This window comes from Lontra canadensis, unplaced genomic scaffold, assembly GCF_010015895.1.
Source record: "Lontra canadensis isolate GAN:19392208 unplaced genomic scaffold, GSC_riverotter_1.0 scaffold56, whole genome shotgun sequence".
In the NCBI taxonomy this organism is placed as follows: Eukaryota; Metazoa; Chordata; class Mammalia; order Carnivora; family Mustelidae; genus Lontra; species Lontra canadensis.
Window position 1 is genome coordinate 6,538,178 of NW_022631050.1, and position 23,572 is coordinate 6,561,749.

The 23,572-nt window shown below is 58.5% G+C and overlaps 1 protein-coding gene across 1 annotated transcript; it reads left to right on the forward strand.

Annotated features, from left to right (window-relative positions):
• The first annotated feature begins 645 nt into the window (after nucleotides 1-645).
• Nucleotides 646-19,412, forward strand: EPHB3 (EPH receptor B3). Its single transcript, XM_032875544.1, has 16 exons — nucleotides 646-1,186; nucleotides 9,507-9,571; nucleotides 10,700-11,372; nucleotides 13,331-13,486; nucleotides 14,267-14,617; nucleotides 14,768-14,892; nucleotides 15,066-15,225; nucleotides 15,310-15,418; nucleotides 15,729-15,781; nucleotides 16,839-16,961; nucleotides 17,090-17,337; nucleotides 17,842-18,057; nucleotides 18,169-18,318; nucleotides 18,411-18,604; nucleotides 18,926-19,081; nucleotides 19,187-19,412. The coding sequence occupies exons 1-16, from the start codon at nucleotides 1,072-1,074 to the stop codon at nucleotides 19,293-19,295; spliced, it is 3,003 nt and encodes a 1,000-aa protein (XP_032731435.1). The 5' UTR covers nucleotides 646-1,071; the 3' UTR covers nucleotides 19,296-19,412.
• Nucleotides 19,413-23,572: the final 4,160 nt, after the last annotated feature.

A 23,572-nucleotide genomic window follows, 5' to 3' on the forward strand; every position in this document is an offset into this window, starting at 1 on the left:
TCATGCCCGCCTCCACCACTAAACTAGCTCCAAGAGAACACAGACCTCTGTCGATTGCTGTAGCACCCGCAGTAATAGAGTCTACGCTCAGAGAACGGCTGAATGAATGAATGAATGAATGATTGAATGAATAAAAGAGCAGAAGGCCCTGGTCGCAGGATGTGTTGCGGATAGGCCCCCCCTGAAGTGCCTAAACTCGACGTTAGGGTCTGGAGGCGCCCGGAGAAAAGATAGCCACGTGGGGGCGTCCCTGGGAGCGTACGGGCCACAGGGGGGCGCCCTCAGCTCGTTGTATGTGACCGGCCCCTCTTCGGACTCCGGTTCGGCTACTAAAGGCCAATGGGAAACAGGAGGCGGGGTTTCCGTCTGATTGACAGCATCGCTCCGCCCAATCTAATTCATCTTTTTCTTGGCCCCGCCCACTCCAGGCTTCGGAGACCCTGAAGGTGGGCCTGATGGAGGCGCCGCCTACTGAACTCCAGCGGAGAGCTCCTGAGGACGAAGCCGCGCTCTTGGCGGTCTGTGAGTGGGCGGCCAGCGGCTAGGGGCGGGGCCAAGGCGCTGACAGGCAGGAGGTCGGTCCCGCCCCTCTCGCCCAGAGCGGCAGCGCCGGCGCTGGGGACAGCAGAAGTGAGTACGTGAGCGGCGCTGCAAGAACCCTGCTCGGAACCCGGACGGCACGCGCACCCGGAGCCCCGGATCCGAGTCCGGCCCGCGGCAGACCGCCGGATAACTGTGCCCCCGAACTACCACCACTTGCTCCTTCCCGCCCCGGCCCGCCTCCCGGAGTTCTCCGGCTCCGAGCTCTCCAGCGCCCGGGATCCTCCTGGACCGGTCCGTCCAGATTCCCGCGGGTCCGACCTGCCCGCATCCCCCAGCATCGCCAGGCTCGGGCCGCCGCCTCGGTCTCGGAGCCGCCCGCCTGGATCGCACCCTCTCTTTGCCCGGATCTCTTGGGACCGTACGCGAGCGTTCCTCGGAGCCCGCGAAGCGGACCCTTCCCCGGGTCCCCGCAGCCCCGCCGGCGCGGCCCGGCGCGGCCCGGCTCGGCTCCCGGAGCCCGCCCCGGCCATGGCCCGAGCCCGCCCGCCGCCTCCACCGCCGCCGCCGCCGGGGCTCCTGCCGCTGCTCCCTCCGCTGCTGCTGCTGCCACTGCTGCTGCCCGCCGGCTGCCGGGCGCTGGAAGGTGAGCGGCGTCGGGGGGCGCGTCCGAGGCTTGCGGTGGCCGGGGTCGCCCGAGCGTAGGCCGGAGAGGACCCGCGTCTGGGTCAGATGCGGGCTGGGCGCACGTCGGAGGAGGTTCCGTCACCCGCGCCGTTTCGGGGGCGGGAGGATGGGGTGGGGAGGACACCCCCGTAGCCGCCTCGCAGGCTCCAGATGGCCCCGAGGCCCGCGGTACGTGGGTCGTGCATCTCGGGCAGCTCGACTCGGGTTGAGCGTCCCCGAAAGTCACAGAACCGCTGTGAGCTCATGAGGGAGAACCCCGCACTCACCGCAGAGGAGCGGAGCCCTAAGCTGCCCGGGGAGGCGAGGAAGTGTGGACAACCCACCGGGCGAGGCGGGGGGCCTCCGAGGCTGCCGCGGGGCTGTGGCGGGTGGGGGCGAAGCGGGACTCCCAGGTTGGGGGGCGGCGTTGGTTAGGAACCCGTTGGAGTCGACTGTGAGAGGTGTGAGTGCGTGCACCCTGCTTTGTCAGGGGATGGCTGCGGGGGTGGAGAGGCGGGGGCCTGTTATTGTTTATGGTTTATGGAGCGCCAGTTACACACGAGGTGCTGCCTCCACGGCCAGTGCGCGCTGCTCTGCGGCTCTCCGCCTTCTAGCAGGACATGCGAATGTTCGGGTCTCCGTTGGACCCCCGAAGTTCAGGGGTTTGCCCCATTTGGCGGTGGGGAAAGGCCGAGTTCCTCAGTAGGTTGTGTGAAACCGATCCAGACGGTGCTGAGCGGGTAGCTCCAACTTCCAAACGACTGTACTTGGGGGAACAGGATGCTGTTGGCCCTGGTGGGAGAGCTCACACACATGTGGCCACTTGACAGGAGACTGAGGGAGAGAGAGGCACTGACACTGGTCACGGACAATAGACACACGCACACACACAGGGTTTCCTAAAATTTTGGAACCATTAAAAGAGAGAAGACCTTAATCTGGAGGGTAGGACACCACAGAGATTTGTGGGACCTTGGAATATAGACAGTACTTAGTTTTGGCGTCTTTAACAGCACATCTAGTCACTTAGTAGAGGAACAAAAATAGGAATTCTGTGTAACTTGGTTTGTTTGTATGTTCACAACTGGTAAACTTAAAGGAAGAAAGAGCACAGTTCCGAGAGAAAGGCATCTTCTGGTGCTTGCCAGTTTTCTCTCTGGTTAACGTTCCTACAAACCCCCAGCCCCTTTTATCTCGGAGCCCACCGGCGCTGACAGGCCGATTCACACGGGTGGACACATGCAAATCCCGGCAGACACACTGAGGTCGCGCCCACATGTGTGTGATAGCATCTCAGGCGTGAGAAACCAGTGTGGGGCTTTGTTGTTGATTGCCTCAAGGGTGTGAGCCAGGGAGCCTGTTGGAGTTCCCAGGTCTGTGTCTCTGTGTCTTAGCCCAGGAGGAGCCACACAGGCACAGGTGCTTATGGGGCTCTGTGTGTGCTAGGCGTGGGGCCCTCCTTGTCAGGTGTGGTGGGTGCTGCTGCTGACAGTGGGGTGGAGGGGGTGTGGTTTGGGTCAGGGGAGCAAGGACTGCCTGAAGAGGCTCACTCCTTCCTTCCTTTCTTCCTCTGCACTCCTCACAATCTGCTAGACCCTCAGCGGCAGGCCATAGCTGGGAGCTTGGCATCCAGGCCTTGGGGCCGAGGAGCTGAGGGGCTGACTGGGCTGACCGGAGGGCCCATGAGCAGTAGCAGCACAGGAAAGAGCGGGCAGCAGGGCCCCAACTTTGTCCATCCTTCCCCCTCACCCCAGCTGAGTTTGGGGCTACTCCCTGACTGGGTAGGTGGTGGCTGGGAGGCCAGGCCAGTGTGGGGTGCTTTCCGTGTGTGGCTTTTACCAGTTCCTTTACTTCTGCCGTATCTCAGACCTTAGGGTTTTCAGTGTGTGTGCTTGAGAATGAAAGGAAAAAGAGATGCTTTGGGGCGTGGGGCCCCACACAGAAGTATGCCTCCCCACTCAGTTCTCCCTCATATTGAGATGCGATAGTGGTAGTACCCACTATCCTAGAGTCATGGTGAAGATTGAGTCCTTAATGTTTGTGCTTAGCACACAGCCATTATCATTCAGGGATTAAGTGTTATTATCATTATCCTGGGGTCTGCCCCCTGAGAAGGGGCAAAAGTGAAGCTGGTGTGTGCCTTACCTGCAGGAGAGAGGTTAGAGGAAGGGGTTGGGGGGGTTATGGGGGAAGATTGGTCTGAAGAGCAAGTTGTCGCCCTCTTCCATCTCCCTTCAGCTCTGGGAGCAGTGGGATTGGGATGGGATGAGAGCTGGGTACGGGCAGCTGTCTGTGTCCTGCCCATCTCCCAGCCATGTCTGGAGCTTGAAGGGTGAGGTGGGAAGACTTGGTGGTCCTGGGCTAGGGTCACGGGGTGGGGCTAGTTAGGAGCTTCCCTACTCCCAAGCTTTACAGGCAGGGGGTATAGGCTCCAGCCTTCCATTTGGCTTTGCCAGGATTTGGTTTGCCCTGGGCCTAGGGGAGCCTTTTGGCTCTCCACATCTGGGGGCCTTTATACTTAGAGCCAGGAGACCTGAGTTCTGCGTACTGTTTTGTCATGGATGCGCTGGTTAGGTGCTGTCTAGCACCCGGTTGCTCTTCCTCCCTACACACTTGGGGTCCCCCAAGGCTGCATCCAAGGACCTCATCAGTTTTCCGTGAGGATGGAGCCAGGGTCCTTGCTTGTCCTTCTTGGTTGAAGAAACTCCCCTCCCCTTGCCCTCTGATTGCTTCCCTCCCCGTGCAAACAAACACCGATTTTGCCCTCAGATTTACCCTCAGTCATAGGGAAACGGGGCCACCTTGTTGCCCACTCTCCCTTCGAGTAGAGTCCCAGTCCCCCGAGCCAAGATCCTTCTCCCCTCCGGGACCACGAACCGGAAGGCGAGCAGACCAGGAACAGGCGTGGGAGGGGGAAGGATGTCTGGTCCGTGGGACACTTCCACGTGGGACCTGGGAGAGGTCTGCTGAGAGCCTACCCTTTTGAGGGGGAGACCTGGTTGCCAGGTGTGAGAGGTGGGGACTGCCGCGGAGCACGTGGGGTGCAAGGGAAGGAGGTAGCATGTGTGTCCCTCTCTCTCTCAGAGGCCGCAGTGGTGACCCCCGAGGAGGTGCTCCCTGAGAGGGGACGCCAGGCCTGGGATTTCTGGGGCCGGCTCACTCATCGAGTCACCTCTGGCGGCCCCCACCCGATCCCTGTCTGTCAGGAGCTGGCACCTCGGAGCAGCCGCTGAAGGACAGTGGCAGGTATTTGGGGGAACCAGTTTGCTTGTCCTGCCTTCCCTTCAGCCAGAGCTGCTGCCGCCACTGGCTCTGTGGCCTCAGCAGCAGGGAGCTAGAGCCTACGCTGCCGTGGGCAAGGCAGGGCCTCCGCCACCCGGCCTTACACTAATTAAACAGCATGAAGGGGCTGAATCACCAGGCCTGCATAGTTTGAAAATTGTAGCCCTGCCTGTTGTGCTGAGTCAAACTGGTTTGTCGGGATTGGGCAGCTGGGGAGGTGGGGGGGTGGCGGTGGGGGGGACTGGGTACAGCTGGGCACCTGATGGGGTGGGAGAGGCCCCTTGCCCCTAGGGGCTGCCCTGGCCCCAGATGTCCTCTTGCCTCCTGCCCCCAGACCCCTGGCCAGACACACTGGCTGGGATGCCGGCGAAGGGCTAGCTGTCCGTCTGTCCCGGGTCCCAGCTGGCTGGCTGACAAGGCCAGGACTAGGGTGGGGGCATGGACGAACATGGAGGCATCTGGGCTCCTTGCTCTGTGCTTTCTCCTCCCTTCTCCCTCTCAGGTTTATTTAATTATAAATCCCCACGATCTGAGGGGAGGAATGGAAAACAAAATGTGTTCTCTGTTTTGAGATGCTCCCCTCCCCTCCATCCCAGCATCGAGGGCCATGGGCAGAGAAAGGGAGAGGTAACTTGGGGTGAGTTAGGCTTTTCTAGGTCCCATAGCAACCCTCCCCCCAACCCAGGCTCCCTTCTTCCTCAGGCTGACCGCCCTGAGTGTGCGGCTTGGTACACCCATGTATGTCTGCTTACATACAGGGTAGGGGCAAGCAGGGAGAAGATGGGACAGATCCCTTGGATTGGTTGGCCGAAGTGAGGAGCCCCTCAAGGAGGAGGGGGACAAACTCAGGGTTGGCATGGGGTTTTCTCCCTCTCTTTGCAGGCAGGGCTATGCGCCTCCTTGTCCAGACTCTGCCCCTCTGTCCACCTGCCTGGGAGCATGACCTTCCCCACTGCCGTCAAGTCCCTCATCTGGAGTTTGGGCTTCTTGCTTTTGTCTCGGGGGTTTTTTGATTTCCTGGGTCTCACTGACCCAGTGCAGTGTGTTCTCTGTGACCTGGGGTACCGTGGAGTCTGGCAACCCCATAAAGCTGTGTGGACTTGGCCCTTTACCGGGATTGGTGGCTGGCTCCCAGCTATACCTGGGCTGCCCAGGGAGGCTGTCAGACACAGACTGGGGGCCCATGATACTCTTCTCTTCTTGCTGGGTACCCAACAGTATGTATGGAAGAGTTGCCCAAAGCTCCTGGGGCTAAGTCTGTTCGTGATGCCCACCCCTCCTCGCTGCAGGGGCTCAGTGTTGGGGACAGTGCCATTGTGCTGGCAGGGCGTACCTGGGGAGGCCACACCCAGCCACACCCAGAACCATCTTCATGCCCCTGCCCTGCCCCCAGCCTTGTGACTGGGACTGGTGACAGCTTCTGCCTGGGCCAGGGCCATAGGAAGCAGGTCTGGGGTTTGCTCCTTCCCTGCACCTCTGGCCAAGACTGGTCCAGTCCCTCTCTGTTCTTAGCAGACGCTGACTTCTCCTGGCCCTTCCTCCACCCCACCTGGAGACTCAGCTCACAGAAAGAACATGCTTGGTGTGTCTGTGTGTGTGTGTGTTGCGTGTGCGTGGAGGATGGGCCTTGGAGGCTTTATCCAAACTGTAGGTGCTGGCCTCAGCGCTGTCTGCGAGCTCCCGGGGCACGTATGAGTATGCGGCCCAGGCTCATGAGTGGCTGCGTGAGAGCACGTCATTGCGTCTGTATGGAGAAGCTGGTGTTTGCGTTTGCACTTGACTACACTCAAGACTGTGACTCGAGGCTGGCAATCGTGTGCAGTTGGGTGTGTAAGGAGAACGCACCGTTCGGTGTGCGTGCCCTCCGTATACAGATGTCTCTGGAAATCCGCACACGTGAAGACTGTAAGAGTGAGTGTTTGCCTAAGGCAAACCAAATCTGTGTAAAGGAGGGCTTCACTGTATGTGTCTGAGGAAGACAGATCTGTTTGTACCATATGCGTCTGTGTGTCTGAAAAAGACAGACCATGGCTGAGTATGAAGCTGTGTGTGTGTGTGTGTGTGTGTGTGTGTGTGTGTGTGTGTGTTTGCGGGCGGCTGTGGCTTTGTGTGTTTTGTCCACCACATGTGTTGACCTGTCATTCTTTAGCCCCCACGGCAGAGAATGAGCCCAGCCATGGAGAACTGGGGAGTGCTTGTGTGTGTGATTTGCGCCACGTGTCCGTTCTCTGTGGCCCTTTGGAAACCCGAAAGGGGTGCTGGTTTACTTCTGCGCATTGAAGCCCCATCCTGGAAAGCCCCCAGGCCTGCTGTCCACTCCCCTGCTCACTTTGGAAGGGCCGGTGGGGTTTCTGGCCTGACAGAGCCCGGTACCAGAGAGTGGCTGCCGGCCTTTTGGTCTCCCTCCAGCAGCCACATGGGGGGCAGAGGAGGATGGGGGTGCGATTGGCAGCTGAGGAGTTTGGAGATTGCTCTCTCAGCCCTCTCTTGTCCTTACCTCTGGAACCTCATATACTTCACCCCAGCTCGCGTCCACGTACGCGTGTGCGGCACACATGTAGCCGAGGAAAGGTGGGCTCTGTGGGGTTGGGTCTGTCCCTCCCAATGCCACACAGATGGATTCTGGGACCCCTCTGTGCCCTTCCTGAGGCTGGGACACAGGCACCTCAGGGTCTCCCTCTTGCTGAAGGGAGCAGTCCCCTCCCCTTCTCCAGAGAGCAAGCCCCCTCCCCACCAGGGTGACCGGAGCCCTTCCTCGGGCACACATGACTCGAAATCCAAGTCCTCTCCTCATTAATGGGAAAAATGTGCCGAGATTGAGCGATGGCCAAGGCTGAGCGATGGCCAAGGGCCGATCCCCGCCCCCTCCCTCTCCCGCTCCCCAGAAATTAAACAGAAATGAAGAGCCTCCCCCCTCCCTTCCCCCTCCCCACCATCCCCTCCCGCCCCTCCAAGCCCCATCGTCCTCTCAGAGCTAGCACAGGGCTTGTTTTAAACTGTGGAGGAATCTGGCTGGAGGGGGGAGGGGGCTGAATATTTGGGTTTAAACAGTTCCAGATGGGTTTGGCACAGGCTGAGCAGAAGGAAGTGAGGGAGAGGGAGGAGGGAGGCAGCTTGAGGGAGCGGTGGGAGCCCCTGCCTGCTCAGGCGGGCGGGTGGCGGGCGGCGGGCAGCGGGCAGACAAGCAGGCGGACTGGCTGGCTGGCTGGCTGGCTTGGAGGGGAGGGGGTGCGCTTGGCTCTCCTGCCTCCAGGGACCGGAACGCTCTGGGCTGCTGGCTGAGGAAGAGGCTATTTGGAAACCTCCCTCTCTGTCTCTGTCTCCTCGGGCCTCCTTGTCTCTCCACCTCACCGTCTTTTGTAGTCCTCAACTGGTCACCGCACTGTCTGGTCCTAGCCAGTGGCTCTGCACATCCTTCCAGCTCTGAGCCTCCCACCGTCCGCCTCGGCGAGGCCCCTGCCCCACCATCTCTCTCCCTGCCTGTCTCTGGTCCCCTGCTTCTGCCCATCTCTCCTTGCCTCCCTTAGCCCCCTGCCAGATGTCTGTCTGTGTCTGTTTGTCTGCCAGAGGCCTGTCGGGCCACCGACCCATGAGGCTGGGGCGGCTCACCCTGCAGCTAGGTCCTCCAGGGACCAGCCATCTCTGATGGAAGAGGAGGGAGCCTCTCCCCAACTTGGCCTTGCATGAGGGTCTGGGCCACAACCACCTCACCTGCCATCCTCAGCTCAGACCCAGAGTGCAGGAAATCAGTGAAGGCCATAAGCCTGGAATCTGGGGGGTTTGGGTCTTTCTCCTCCTGGGCAGCCCCAACCTGCCCTCTTCCAGCTCAGGGCAGAGGGAAAGTCTCCCAGGCTCTAAGAAAGGAGTTGGCATCCCTCTCCTTTCAGAGAGCAGAGTTGCTAGCCAGAACCCAGACTCCGATTCCTCGGGGATTGAGTTTATGTCAGAAACATTAATGGGCCCCTCCTATAGCTGAGCAGGGGGAAACAGATGAGAAACTGAAGCTTAGAATAGGATCAGTACTGTGACAAGGCTCCCGGCCCTGGATGCACAGAGGAAGGCATCTAACCTTAATTTGGTGGTTCAGGGAAGGCTTCCTGGAGGAGGCTGACCTGATGTCTCAAATCTTTGGTGTCTAACATTTCTGGAGATGTGACTGCAGGCTCTTCTCCAGGGCAGGGTGGCTGAGAGCTGGGTTGGGACTTAAAGGTTACATAGCTTTCTAGGCTTTCTCTGTTCTTCCTTTCTCTCTTCTTCCCTTTATACTGCAGTCAGAGTGCTCTGGTTAAGTGGTTAGCTATCAAGTCAGCTACCTTTCAACCCTTTACCCCAAGTCCTAGCAGTTTTACCTTAGGCCATATATTGACTTAATCTGAGCCTCAGTTTTCTCACCTATAAAAGGGGTGCACCGACAGCACCTTTATCCAAGGACTGTGGCAAGAACTGAACTAGCTCTCGAGGAGCTGGTCTGGGTCTTGGTGGCCCTCAGCCCAGCCTCAGAGAGTATCCGTGCCCCATCCCCCGGAGGTAGTTGAGTGGGAGGCCGGCTGGGAGCAGGCTCTGCCCTGTAACTACCTGCCCCTTCCCCTGGGCATGTGTGGTGCCAGGCCTTTGTGTCGAGAATGGAGTCAGGGGAGGCCTGGGCAGCAGGCTCTGAAGCACAGGGTCCTTTGTTCCAGGATAAAGGGCCTGCTACCCCTTTGTGTGGAGATTAGCCAAGCCTGTAGGTGTGTGAACTGGGCCTGGCTTTTGCCTCTATGACCCCAGCTGGGGTCAGTAGTAGACATGCATCTCCAACAACCTGATGGCTCACATCTTTGGTGTCTGAAGTTTCTGGGATGTGGCTGCAGGCTCTTCTCCAGGGAAGGGTAGCAGAGAGCTTCGAGGACTTGTGGGTGGGGTGGGATGGAGTAGTGCCTGGTGGGAATCACTTTCTGGTGTCCTGGCCTTTCTTGGACAACCTCCTTCTCCCCACCCTGAGCATGGCCTCTGACCTCTGTTCTTCTCTTTCTCCCCAGAAACCCTCATGGACACAAAGTGGGTGACATCAGAGTTGGCATGGACATCTCATCCAGAAAGTGGGGTAAGCCTTCCCCACCATCTCCCTGAGTGTCGGAGGCCACTTCCTCCGCCAGTGTTCATTCCCCTTGCCTCACCAGGGCTGGAGAAGGGCTGCCTCTGCCCTCTGCCTATCAGTTTCCCATCCTCTGCACCTGTCACCTTCCTTCTTTGCCTATGGGTGTTTCTCACCCTTTCAGCTTTCAGTCTGCCTGTGTCCTCCTCCCCAAACACACCGTCTTGACCTATTCTCCCTCTGCCCACCCCTCAGCCCTCCTTCAGCCTGTCACCATCCCTCTCCTGGCTGACAGTGCTTTGCTTGTCTTCTCCAACCATCTCCCTCCTTCCTGGGTCCCTGGGTAGGTCACTGGCTTGGGGACCAGGAAACCTTGGCTCCAGATCTTTAACTTGCTTTGTGACTTTTAGCAAGGCAGTTCACTTTTCTGGGCTTCCATTTCTTAGCGGTTAAATTCCTGTAGTTCTGACATTTCTAAAATATTCTAATTAACCCCCCTAGATGGACTTCACAACCCCCCTGAGTTCTGAAACCCTGGGGTGGGATGGCATTCCAGGCTCTCATTCATCAGACCTGACTGTGTGACCTTGGGCAAGTCTCTACTTTGGAGAATCTTGGCTCCCTCTTCCATAGAATGGGGACAACAGATATACCTTCTCATGGGGTTGCAGTGAAGGTTAAATGTGATGGTGACAGCCCGTGTTTATTGAATGTGTGCTCTATATGGGCCATTGTCACAGGCCCATTATATATGTTAACCTGATTTGATTCCCTACCACGTCATTTACATCTAATCAGCCCTACTTAATAGACAGCAAAACTGAGGCATAAAGACAACAAATATTATAGCTGATAGTCCCATAGTCCTTATCAAGTGCTCTCAGTTCTTTATTCACGTAAAGTCCCTTATTCCTCATATGTCTTCATTCTCACCATGTTACAGATGGGGAAACGGTGGTACAGGGAGGTTAAGTGACTTGACCCATAGTCACTGAGCAGGGACTGGGATTTGGACCCGTGTAGCCTGCATGCTCAGGCCAGTTTACCACAGACGCATCTCTGTGAAGCAAATATGCATCTGGGCATGGCATAGGCACTTGGCACTCATTCTGTCCTTTTCGCTTGGTCCCGGCACAGTGGGAAGAGGTGAGTGGCTACGATGAGGCCATGAACCCCATCCGCACATACCAGGTGTGCAACGTGCGGGAGTCCAGCCAGAATAACTGGCTTCGAACGGGCTTCATCTGGCGGCGGGAGGTGCAGCGCGTCTATGTGGAGCTCAAGTTCACCGTGCGTGACTGCAACAGCATCCCCAACATCCCTGGCTCCTGCAAAGAGACCTTCAACCTCTTCTACTACGAGGCCGACAGCGACGTGGCCTCTGCCTCCTCGCCCTTCTGGATGGAGAACCCCTACGTGAAGGTGGACACCATCGCGCCTGACGAGAGCTTCTCGCGGCTTGACACCGGCCGCGTCAACACCAAGGTGCGAAGCTTCGGGCCACTCTCCAAGGCCGGCTTCTACTTGGCCTTCCAGGACCAGGGCGCCTGCATGTCACTCATCTCCGTGCGTGCCTTCTACAAGAAGTGTGCGTCCACCACTGCAGGCTTCGCCCTTTTCCCCGAGACCCTCACAGGGGCTGAGCCCACCTCTCTGGTCATCGCCCCGGGCACGTGCGTTGCCAATGCTGTGGAGGTGTCTGTGCCACTCAAGCTTTACTGCAACGGCGACGGGGAGTGGATGGTGCCTGTGGGTGCCTGCACCTGTGCCGCCGGCCACGAGCCAGCTGCCAAGGACTCCCAGTGCCGCCGTGAGTGGGGACTGGCTTGGGGGATGGGGGAGGGGGTACTGGGGCCTAAGCCACGTACTAGCTGGGCCCCAGAGCTATGGGCACTCCCACTTGGCCCTTTTACCTTGGTGTCTCATCTCCTCCTCGAGAGGCTGAGTTGACAGCACAGAGCTTGGGGGCCGGGTCCCTGAAATCGGAGTCCTGACTCTGTCACTTAGAACTGCTGGAACCTTGGGCAGGTTACTTACTCTTCGAACCTTGGTTTCCTCGTGTGCTAGATGGGGACCATAGTGGTGATTCCTCTGTGGACTTGTAGGGGTCTTAAGTGATTTGATGCGTGTGAAGCTCTTGGAACAGTGCCTGGCACATGGCAACACCATCACCACCGAAATGTCAGCTGTGACTCTCTTGGGAATGTGTGGGGGACAGGGATTCTCTTGTCCTTACTTCATACAGGAGGAGATTAGGAGGCTTGTCTGCCGTGGCTTGCCAAGACTCCTAAGACCTTACAGCATACTAGACTTCTAGCTATAAAAATCCAGTCACAAAGGGCTCTCATTTGAGCCTCATCACAATCTCGTAAGGTAGAGTCCAGTTATCTCCCCAGTGCTACCAGTAAGGACGCAGGGTCTCTGAGAACAACAACAGTCAAGGTATCAGAGCAGGAAATGGGGGAGCTGGGGCTCCGGCCTTGTCCAGGGCTCTGCTGTGCAGGGCAAGATGCTGAGGGCCTTGCCTTCTATCCCTTCTGCCTTGGCACTTGCAAGGGTGGGGGCTGGCTAGGAGGCCCCACGTGGGGTGTTGTCATGGAAAGGTGAATAGTGCCTTGCCCGGCCCCTCTCCACTTCTCTATGGGAGCCTGCCCCAGACTTCCTCTTCCTAAGTGGAGAAAGGGAGTGGGGGTGATGAGCCTGACAGCCTGAAGAGGGGCTAACACTCTGCAGGTCCCTGGCAGGAAATGCATGCTGGTTCCCATAGCAACCGGCCTGGCCTGGCCTCTGCCCCCTCCCCCACTGGCTCGAAAGAGCTTGGGTGAACATCACCTTAGTGAGGGGAGATGTACCCCCAGAGAAGAGCACAGCCCCAAGTCTGGGCACTCCACACTCTGGAGGACCTCCCCTGGGCCAGTCGTGTGTGGTTAGAGTGACCATATGTTTTCGTGTGTCTGGGTCGTCCTGGCGTATGCTCATGATCCCATGATTATTCTTAGCAGCCCCTTTCACTCTCAAAATATTCCAGTTTGAATAATAAATTATACGGCTGTCAGAGATTCGCAGAACCCCACCGCCGACCACCGGGGGCCCTAGTGTAGATGGCAAGAGAGGACACTGAGGAGAAGGGATGTTCAGGCACTCAGCTCTGGCCTTGCTTTGGGTCCTGGGGTGCCCCTTGTGGATGCTTTGAGGCCTCTGAACTCCTGGTGACCCCAGCCTTCCTTCCTGCTGTCTTTTTCCCCTTTTCTCACCCCTCCTCAGCCCCCACCCCTGCCCTAGGGCAGGAAGGAGCTGCTCCCCTGCTCCTGGTGGGTGGGAAGAGAGGCTGGTCCTGGAAACAAGGCCCCACCTCTGGCTGTTCTGGGGTGGCCATGAGGGTCCGAGGGGTGATTTTTCTCAAGTTTCTGCAGGGCGGGGGGCAAACTGGCAGAGTAGAGGGTGCTGCCAGCCTGCCAGTGGTCTCTTCCCCACCCCTCCTCTTCCTTCCCTCTCCCTTCCGTGCCTCGACAAGTCCAGGCTGCCCAGGTGATGGGGCTGACGTCTTTGCCTGTGAGGCCCCGGGGTAGGGGTGGGGGCCCGGGGCGGGGAGGAATCCGCTGACGTGGGGTTTGCATGGGGCAAAAGGGCCTTTTGTAGCCGCACCGGGGTTAGGCAATCCCAGCAGAGCCCCCACTGTCTGGGAGGTGGAGGAGCCAGGAGCTGTGCTGGGGCAGGGCTAGATTCTCACTGATCTGAAGAGCACATCCATCGTCTTCTACCCCGCAGCCTGTGCCCCCGGGAGTTACAAGGCGAAGCAGGGAGAGGGGCCTTGCCTCCCCTGCCCCCCCAGTAGCCGCACCACCTCGCCAGCAGCCAGCATCTGCACCTGCCACAGCAACTTCTACCGAGCGGATTCGGACTCTGCAGACAGTGCCTGTACCAGTAAGCGAACTTGTGGCCTCGCTCAGCCCTGCTGCAGGCCTTCCCTCAGGGGGCCGAGACGGTTGCTGTGAAGAGCCACTTTTCAGACAGGGAAGCTGAGGCTTGGGGAGGTTCTATGTGGTGTGCAGCATGGTGCAGCTGAGAAGCGACTGGCCCTGAGCCAGAGTCTAGATCAGCCGGCTTAGCCTTTCCACCAACACCGAGTAAGCACCCACTAGCTCCTAGCCAGGCATCCGGAGCCACTGGGGCCTGTGGCCCCTCCCTCCTTCCACTGTGTAGAACTGCTGTTCTCCTGGCCCAACCCCAACCGTGGAGGGGGCCTCACATCTGTGGGGCAGCCTAGTGCCCTGCTTTCTCCCTGCTCTGGTCTTTGGTGTCAGACATTGTGCTGGGTGCCAGGGATGCAGAGGAGACCAAGATACAGTCGCCATCCTAAAGAAGCTTGTAACCAGGTGGGAGAAACAGGCAAAAACAGATAAAAGACCATATAATGTGCTAAGTGCCGGGCTGGAAGGATGCCCAGGAATTGTGTTATGGGGGTACAGAGGACAGGAAGGAGAAGAGTTGAGGAAGTCTTCCAAGAAGTGGTGACATCTCGAGTTTGGCCTTGAAGGCTAAATCGAATTTTCCTAGTGGAGAAGTGTAGGAAAGCTCTTCTGCTTATTAAAGCAGAGACAAGAGTAAGACCATAGGAAACTGCTTACTGGACACAGGAACTCCGAGTGGGAGGGCAGTGCTGGGGCCCTCGCTCACTGCCCTCTCCCTCCACCTTCCCTACAGCGGTGCCATCTCCCCCCCGGGGTGTGATCTCCAACGTGAATGAGACCACACTGATCCTCGAGTGGAGCGAGCCCCGGGACCTGGGGGGCCGGGATGACCTCCTATACAACGTCATCTGCAAGAAGTGCCGCGGGGGCCCCGGGGCTGGGGGCACCTCAGCCTGCTCTCGCTGCGATGACAATGTGGAGTTTGTGCCTCGGCAGCTGGGCCTGACTGAGCGCCGGGTCCACATCAGCCATCTGCTGGCTCATACACGCTACACCTTTGAGGTGCAGGCCGTCAACGGGGTCTCGGGCAAGAGCCCTCTGCCCCCCCGCTACGCAGCCGTGAATATCACCACCAACCAGGCGGGTGAGGAGGGGACGCAGGAGGGTAGGGCCCGGGTCGTTTCCTCCCACACAGAATTTCGGTTGCCCAGGGCCTGCCAGTGGACCACCGGGGGTCCCCTGGGCACCGGGTCCTGGGGAGCCCGTGGTGAGCCCCCGCCCCATCTTCCTTCAGCCCCGTCCGAAGTGCCTACACTCCATCTCCACAGCAGTTCAGGCAGCAGCCTGACCCTTTCCTGGGCACCCCCAGAGCGGCCCAATGGAGTCATCCTGGACTATGAGATGAAATACTTTGAGAAGGTCAGAGCCTTGAGGGGCAGGAGGAGGCTTTGGGGTGAGAAGAGGACACCCCAAATGGTGTCGGGGCCCTGGGGAGCCAGGTCTTGGGTACTGGGGCAGCCACAGGTGGGCCCTGGTGGGTGGCTGCTGGGCCTCAGGGCCGCTGAGGTGCTTCATCCCTCTTGGTGTTGCAGAGTGAGGGCATTGCTTCCACGGTGACCAGCCAGAAGAACTCGGTACAGCTGGATGGGCTGCGGCCTGAGGCCCGCTATGTGGTCCAGGTGCGAGCCCGCACCGTGGCCGGCTACGGGCAGTACAGCCGTCCGGCTGAGTTTGAGACCACAAGCGAGAGAGGTACGTACCCCACTGCTCCTGTTCCTGCCTGCCTCAGACTCTCCATTTCTCCACTTACCCAGTCCCCTCCCTCCCGCTCTCCAGGCTCCGGCGCCCAGCAGCTCCAGGAACAGCTTCCCCTCATCGTGGGGTCTGCCACGGCTGGGCTGGTCTTTGTGGTTGCTGTCGTGGTCATCGCTGTCGTCTGTCTCAGGTACTCCTGGGCCTGGCTTGCTGCCATGGGCTGGCGAGAGCTTCCCTGGAATACCCTAGAGCCCATGTGCCACAGAGGCCCTTGGTGGGCCCAGACCTTCCTCGCTGCCGAGGCCCTCTCCAGTCCACGCCCCTGGCCTGATCCCCGTCAGATCCCCTTGGGGACCGAGTCCACTGAGCCCTTTGCCCAGAGACCCAGGAGGCACCAGGTCCTCCCCAGCGCACCCTGCCCCTCCTGTGAGCCCAAGGGTCCCCTGAACGGAGGGAGCTGTTGGGCTTGTCTCAGGCTGCCCCCCCACTGCCCCCACCAGGAAGCAGCGGCACGGCTCTGACTCGGAGTATACAGAGAAGCTGCAGCAATACAGTGAGTTTCTCTCTTCATCCTGATCCTGCCCCCCGCCCCCCATCGCACCCCCAAGTTCCCCTGGTTACTGCAGGGCTTAGAGATACCCTTTGCCCTGCCTGGGATTTCATCCCTCATACTCCTATTCCAGATAGCCCTTCCTGCTTCCACTCAAGTGCCCTTTCCTGAGCCCCCACCTCCCTCCTGCCAGCCTCAGAGACGCATGAGAAGTGACCCCTTTCCTCAAAGGCAGCTAATCCTAGGAGAAAGAAAAGATATGTACACAGAAAAAAAATGAGAAAACAGTTTGGTGTTAAGCTGGGTGTTCCTGTTACAAAGGGTGGTAAGAGTTCAGAAAAGATGAAGCCTTCCTGGAGGAGGTGGCCTTGGACTGAGCTGAGCCAGGCAAGTTGAGCAGGGTTTAGAGAGGTGGGGGAGAGCATTCCTGGCTAGAGGAGCCTCTGGAAGGTGGTGGGTGGGGTGGGGAGAGTGCCCGACTGTGGGGGCAGTGAGAAGACCGGTTTGACAGCTGCTTGGGAGTGAGGCTGGGCGGTTGTGGCCAGTCCTCGAAGGGTCGTGAAACGCAGGCAGAGGAGTTTGGACTTGACTCCACCATAGGTAATCCGAAAGGCTCTCAAGCTGGGGAGTGATACAATGTGAGTATTGTTTTAGGGAGACAGGTATGCAGGATAGATTGGTGGGAAAAGTCCAGAGGCAGAGAGCCCAGCTGGGAGACTATTGCAATAGTCTGAGTGTTGAAGGCCTGGATAAGGTCAGGGGCAGTGGGAATGAGAGAGGGATGAATCCGAGAGATGTTTTGACATAAGGGATGAGGGAGAAAGAAGAATAAGAATCCTAGGTGTCTAGCCTTTATGGTCACTAGTTCTCATGGAGGGAACAGTGAGTGGGTGGGGAAGGGGCGAGTTGGGACTCCAGCAGGGAGGAATACGGAGCAGACTTAGGAGGGAGGGTGTGAAATGTGTTCCCATTAGGGACAGGGAAGGTGCAGTATCCCTCACTGTCCCCCACCCCAGGCCAAAGCTCTGGCCCCTCTCATGCCCACCTTTTCTTCTTCTAGTTGCTCCTGGAATGAAGGTTTACATTGACCCTTTTACCTATGAGGACCCTAATGAGGCTGTGCGAGAGTTTGCCAAGGAGATCGATGTATCCTGTGTCAAGATCGAGGAGGTGATTGGAGCTGGTGAGTCCCCTAGGGCACAGTGGGGAGGAGAGGCGGGGTGGGGGGGTTACCCCAGGGAGGGGCCGGCATGCACTGCACATAAGGCCAATCCCAGAAGCCACTTCCTACCTGTGCCCTCTGCCCTGCAGGGGAATTTGGGGAAGTGTGCCGGGGTCGGCTGAAACAGCCCGGCCGCAGGGAGGTGTTCGTGGCCATCAAGACGCTGAAGGTGGGCTACACCGAGAGGCAGCGGCGGGACTTCCTCAGCGAGGCGTCCATCATGGGTCAGTTTGACCACCCCAACATAATCCGACTAGAGGGCGTGGTCACTAAAAGCCGGCCGGTCATGATTCTCACCGAGTTCATGGAGAACTGCGCCCTGGACTCCTTCCTCCGGGTATGAGGCAGCCCCAGCCCCTCTCCCTCCTCCTACTCCAGAGAGCTGCCTCAGGCAGACCACCCCCTCCTGCAAGGCCAGACAGACCCTACCCTCTTCAGGTCTACAACTATTTACTGAGGTGGCCTGGTGCAGGGGATCAGCCAGGTTCTCAGAGCCAGAAAGACCAAAGTTCTTATCCTGACTCTGTCCTCTACTGCCTGTGTGACCTCGGGCTTTACTTAACCTCTCTGAGTCTGAGCTGCCTTGGTTATAAAATGAGTGGTGAGAGCTCTTTGGATCCTTACGGGGGTTCATTAGGATGTTGTATACAGACACCTGCCACACAGTGGGCCGCTTCCTTCCAGTGATCTCTGCACATAGTCACAGGGATAGGTGAGGCGTGGTCTCCGAGGACTTAGAGAGGGTAGATGGAGGCACAGATGGGCGGGCATGAAGGTCTTGGGAGGGCCCTGGGCCAGTAGGGAGGTGATGGGCCCACCTGAGCCTTCCCGTTGCTTTCAGCTCAACGACGGACAGTTCACAGTCATTCAGCTGGTGGGCATGCTTCGGGGCATTGCTGCGGGCATGAAGTACCTGTCTGAGATGAACTATGTGCACCGAGACCTGGCCGCCCGCAACATTCTGGTCAACAGCAACCTGGTCTGCAAAGTCTCAGACTTTGGCCTCTCCCGCTTCCTGGAGGATGATCCCTCCGATCCTACCTACACCAGCTCCCTGGTACAGGAAGCAGCTGGGAGGGAGACTGGGGGCGGGGCCGACCAGGCAGGGGCTTGGGGCTGGGGAGCAGCCCCGAGTCACAGGGTGAAGGGCGTGTGCCCCCCCCACCAGGGCGGGAAGATCCCCATTCGCTGGACTGCCCCAGAGGCCATAGCCTATCGGAAGTTCACCTCTGCTAGTGATGTCTGGAGCTATGGAATCGTCATGTGGGAGGTCATGAGCTACGGAGAGCGACCCTACTGGGACATGAGCAACCAGGATGTGAGTGGGGCCAGCCAGAGTGGCTGGGTAGGTGGGGGTCAGCTGGGGAGCAAGGTGGCGGCTCACTCACGGTTTCCCTGTTCTCGCCTCAGGTCATCAATGCCGTCGAGCAGGATTACCGGCTGCCCCCACCCATGGACTGCCCCACAGCCCTGCACCAGCTCATGCTGGACTGCTGGGTGCGGGACCGGAACCTCAGGCCTAAATTCTCCCAGATTGTTAACACCCTGGACAAGCTCATCCGCAATGCTGCCAGCCTCAAGGTCATCGCCAGTGCCCAGTCTGGGTCAGTGTCTCTGCCTCTATTCCCACCCTGCTTCTGGAGACTGATTTATTTGTTTGAGAGAGAGAGAGAGAGAGAGAGAGAGCGCATACGTGAGCAGGGGGAGGGGCAGAGGGAGAGAGAGAAAGAGAGAATCCCAAGCAGACTCCCTGCTGATTGTAGAGCCCAACGTAGGGCTTGACCCCACCAGCCCAAGATCATAACCTGAGCCAAAATCAAGAGTCGGACACCTGACCAACTGAGCCACCCAGGTGCCCTGTGTTCCTACTCCTGCCCCTGCTTCCCTTGCCGTTAGGATTCACTGAGTCTCTCTTCTTGCCACAGCATGTCACAGCCCCTCCTGGACCGCACGGTCCCGGATTACACGACCTTTACGACAGTTGGTGACTGGCTAGATGCCATCAAGATGGGGCGCTACAAGGAGAGCTTTGTCAGCGCGGGATTTGCGACCTTTGACCTGGTGGCTCAGATGACTGCAGAGTGAGTGTGCCTCAGATTTGGAAGGGCTGGGCAGGGGGCGCTGAGCAGGGCCCCGAGTCGGGGGCAGGAGGGAAAGGACTGACCGTGCCCTTGGTCCGTCTACAGAGACCTGCTCCGGATCGGGGTCACCTTGGCTGGCCATCAGAAGAAGATCCTCAGCAGTATCCAGGACATGCGGCTGCAGATGAACCAGACACTGCCCGTGCAGGTCTGACACCTGACCCCTACGGGGTGGGTGCCCCCCAAGGACTGTGCAGGGACTCTGACCAGCCGGCTAGACTTTTGGACTTTTGGATGCCTGGCCTTAGGCTGTGGCCCAGAAGATGGAAGTTTGGGGAAGGCCCAAACTGGGACTTCTCCTCCAGGCCTGTGCTCCCTCCCCAGGAAGTGTGCCCCAAACCTCTTCATATTGAAGATGGATTAGGAGAGGGGGTGATGACCCCTCCCCAAGCCCTTCAGGGCCCAGGTCTTCCTGCTCTCCAGTGGGGGATCCCCAGCACCTCAGACTTCGCTGTTCTTCAGTGCTGGAGGTCCTGGTAGGGTCAGGTGGAGGATAAGCCTGGGTTCTATAGGGCCCAGCCCTGGCAGGGGTCTGGCCCCCCAGGTAGGCAGAGTAGTCCCTCCCTCAGGAACTGGAGGAGGGGACTCCGGGAATGGGGAAATGTGACACCCCATCCTGAAGCCAGCTGGCGCCTCCAGTTTGCACAGGGACTTGTTCTGGGGGCTGAGGGCCCTGCCCCACCCCCACCCTTGGTGCTGTCATAAAAGGGCAGGCAGGGGCAGGCTGAGGAGTAGCCCCTTGCCCCCCAGAGACTGACTCTCAGAGCCAGAGTTTGGATGTGTATGTGAGTGTGTTTGTGTGTGTGCGTGTGTGTGTGTGTGTGTCTGTCTGTGCACGCACTGGCCTGCACAGAGAGCATGGGTGAGTGTGTAAAAGCTTGGCCCTGTGCCCTGCAGTGGGGCAAGCTGGGCCGTCAGCGGAATAAAGGCAATAAGATGATTCTCTTGCCCCTTCTCTTTGCACCTCCCAAGGTGGGATTCCCTCATGCCCTCGAATTCACAGTCCCTCAGTGCCAGCCCCCTTCAGAATTCCTTGGAGTCTTTGGGAGACCAGATCCAGGTCTTTCTAGGTTCACCTTCCCTTTTGTGCTTCAGCCTTATTGCATCTAACTTCTGGGAAGTGGGCGGTGACAGGAGAGCCAGCTGCCCCAGAGTCCTTCTTGCTGAGGCCCAGGTGTTCCTGGGGTCAGGGCAGATGCTTCCCAGTTTGCTGGTGTTTTATGGAGTCCTTTCACACCCATTGTCTCTGAGGGAGCTGAAGGGGTGGGGGGTCAAGTGACCTTGGGACACAAGGGCCATGAGAGCAGACACTGGTGTTCAGATGCTGAGGCTAACCCCTTTGAGCAAGCATCAGCCCAGAAGTGCTGCTACTCTTCACAGAGCGCTTACTATGCTGCCGGCACTGGGCTAAAATGCTCCATTTATACATGGATCTTTTTTAATCTCACAACAACCAGCCAGGGACGGAAGTATTTTTATCTCTTTTTTACAGAGGAGGAAAGGGAGAGGTTAAGTAACTTGCCCAAAGTCGCTGAGCCAGTAAGTGAGGCCTGGGGCTGGGATTCCCACCCAGAGACTGCCTTGCACACTTGAAAGGTTCGGAGGATAAATAACAAGAACCAGGAAGAGGATTAGAAAAACAGCTTCTGGAAATGTCAAAGGAGAAATCATGGGGGGCCCTCAGAGTCCCCTTGGATACAGAAACACACCGGATTGCTTGGGGGCGGGGGTTGGGGGGCAAGTGCAGGCCTTTTTCCCTGTGTCAGGAGGGACTCTCCAGGCTTTAAACCTTTTCTGGGCGTGGAACATGTCTCCAAGTACCCGCATACCCTAAATTAGAGGGTCTGGGCAGGCCCCGGTAGGGGGAGGGGCGTGGGCAAAGTCCCGTATATCTCGGGGCTCACGCCTCGCGGCCCCGCACAGCTCCCAGTCATCTGGCAGGGCAGAGTTCCCGGCGCGGGATGTTAGCCCAGGGCTGGCGCCGCCGCAGGCCAGAAGGCGCGGGGCAGCTACTTAGGGCGCAAAGGAGCAGGCCTGTGCGGCCCGAGCTCGGAGGCTGTGGCTTAGTGCAGCGCCTGGACAGCGGGGCTGCAGCCCTGCGAGCCGGGAGCGGGGGCAGGGAAGCGGACGGCGCGCGGGGGCAGTCCCCGGCGCGCTCACGGCCCTGCGGCTGCGCGCTCCCGCGCCCCGCATCTCCCACCGCGCCCGCTCCTTAGTATTCCCCCCACGGAGCCCAGCGTCGCGCTGCAGCGGCTGGCCCGGGGGAGGGGCGCATCGCCAGGCTCGGCCCGCGGCGCCCTCCGGGGCGGGGAGAGAGGGTAGGGAGGGGTGTGGGCACGGACCTCCTCTGCCGAGCCCTCCTGTCTGGGCTGGGGACTGCTGCGGGCGGGGACGGTGCGCGGGTCCGAGGTGGCCTTGGGCCCAGGCGCCGGAGCTGTCAACGGCGCGAGGTGTCGCGGGCGGCCGGGAGAGGGGACGAGGCGCTGAGTGGCGTCCTGCACACCCCGCGCCGCATTCCCAGGCCGAAGGTTTAGATAAAGAGGAGGGGCGCTCCAAGCGCCTGCTCAAGTGGCCACTTCCTGCTCCTGAGGCTCCGAGGTGAGGGAGGGCCGGTGGCGCGAGGATCCTGCACTGACCTCCTCAGTCCCCCTACTCCGTCACGTTAAAACTGTTAGTGGGAGTCTGGGATGGGGGATCCCCCGAAGGGGTAAGGAATCGCCACCTACTGGGTCCGGAGGGCGGGGTGGTGGACGTCGAGTGCCCTGGGAGGAGTGCCCACCCCTTCAGCGGCACTTGGTGTGTGTGCCCCAGGGTGAAGATTTCGAGGGAGGTCTTGAATCCAGAAATCCGGGCGGGGTAGGTAAGCTACTCTGTTGGCTGTACCCTGTACAGCTCATCGCAGGTACCTCCCTCCAAGTGTGTTCGGATTGGTACTGCCCTGTGCACACACCTCTCTCCTTTCACTTAACCACTGGAACAGTAGACAGGGGCACACTACACTTACCCACACTGTACCCACAGCAGGTCCCCAAGTCTCCTTCATTCAGCCTCACAGATTCACACGTCCTCAATCTCAAGACCCTCCCAACCACCCAACCTACACCCGCTAGAGCTTCCTTGACTGAGAAGAGGTGGGGGAAAGGATGCAAAGACCAGAAGCACTAAGACCACCCCCTTCTTGAAGGCACCCCATTCTTGAAGGTGCATTCCTACCTGGGCCACCTAACCCAGCTAACCTGTGTCTCATTGGGGTTTGGGATGAGTCCTCAAGACCTCTGAGCAGGAGTGCAAGGAGGGGTGGGGAGTGGTTAGTGCAGAGAAAGAATGAGGGTACTCAGGAGGGGTCTGGCTTTTCTGCGGGCAGATCAGGAATGAGAGGTAGCGAGGTCTTAATCTGCCCAGTCTTAATTACACACTCGTGGGGGCAGAAAATTAGATCTTCCGAGTTAGTGCTTAAAGAGGGAAGCCAGTGGAGGGTAGGGGGTAGTATTGAAGCTGGGGGAGGAGCAGCTCTGGCAAACCTCCCTTTATGCCATTTGCCCCAGAGGGGAAGTTGCAGCCCCAAATGCCCCATTTCATGCTCCTCGTTGTGCCTAAACTCAGAGAGTACAGACGGTTAGGGAAAGTAAGCTGCTCTAGGCTGTCCTCAGCACTTGACAGTGTCCCACTCCTCCAGGGTGGCCCCAGGGAGAGGGACCTGGGCAGCAGCCCCTAGATCTAAGCCAGTGTGGCCAGACTGTGAATTAGAACCTGGGGTGACCAGGGGGTAATGAGTGGGAAGGGCTGCAGATTTAGAATCAAAGCCCAGCTTCCTAGTTTGTGACCTTGGACGGGTCGACTTCTCTGTGCCTCAGTGCCCTCATCTGTAAGAAAGTATAGTAATCATTCCAACTTCACGAGATTGTTACAAACATTCAATCAGTGAATAAATGTAAAGGGTGTGCCAAGATCATGGGACATACTAAAAAATATCAGCTAATATTTTCATTAGTAGTTTGAAAGCTAAAATTAGAAGTTTAAATAAAATATAGGAGAAGAAAAAATATATAGGAAAATACTGAATGGTGCTCGATGCATACACAGCAGGAATCGAATAAACCAAGGCACTTGGGGGAAATCCACTGACACCTTTCTATTCACAGGGTGCTGGACATTTTGCTGCAGGCTTAGCCGAGGCCCTGGCCCACTTCCTGGGATGGGGCTGCTGGGGCCTGGATGGTTTGAAGGCAGTGAGGGTGCAGAAACTTCAGGGATAGAGAATGCAGCAAGTTGTAGAGGGAACTTGGTTCCTGCATTTTTTAAAAAAGATTATTTATTTATTTATTTATTTAACAGACAGAGATCACAAGTAGGCAGAGAGGCAGGCAGAGAGAGGGGGAGAAGGGGAAGCAGGCTCCTTGCTGAAGCATACAGCCTGATGCGGGGCTCCAT

Bases quoted from the DNA above. Each gene is read 5' to 3' on its own strand.
- EPHB3 (XM_032875544.1), top strand. From the start codon at position 1,072: ATGGCCCGAGCCCGCCCGCCGCCTCCACCGCCGCCGCCGCCGGGGCTC. The intron at 11,373-13,330 runs GTGAGTGGGGAC...TCTACCCCGCAG, and splicing joins CAAGGACTCCCAGTGCCGCC to CCTGTGCCCCCGGGAGTTAC. The intron at 16,962-17,089 runs GTGAGTCCCCTA...TCTGCCCTGCAG, and splicing joins CGAGGAGGTGATTGGAGCTG to GGGAATTTGGGGAAGTGTGC.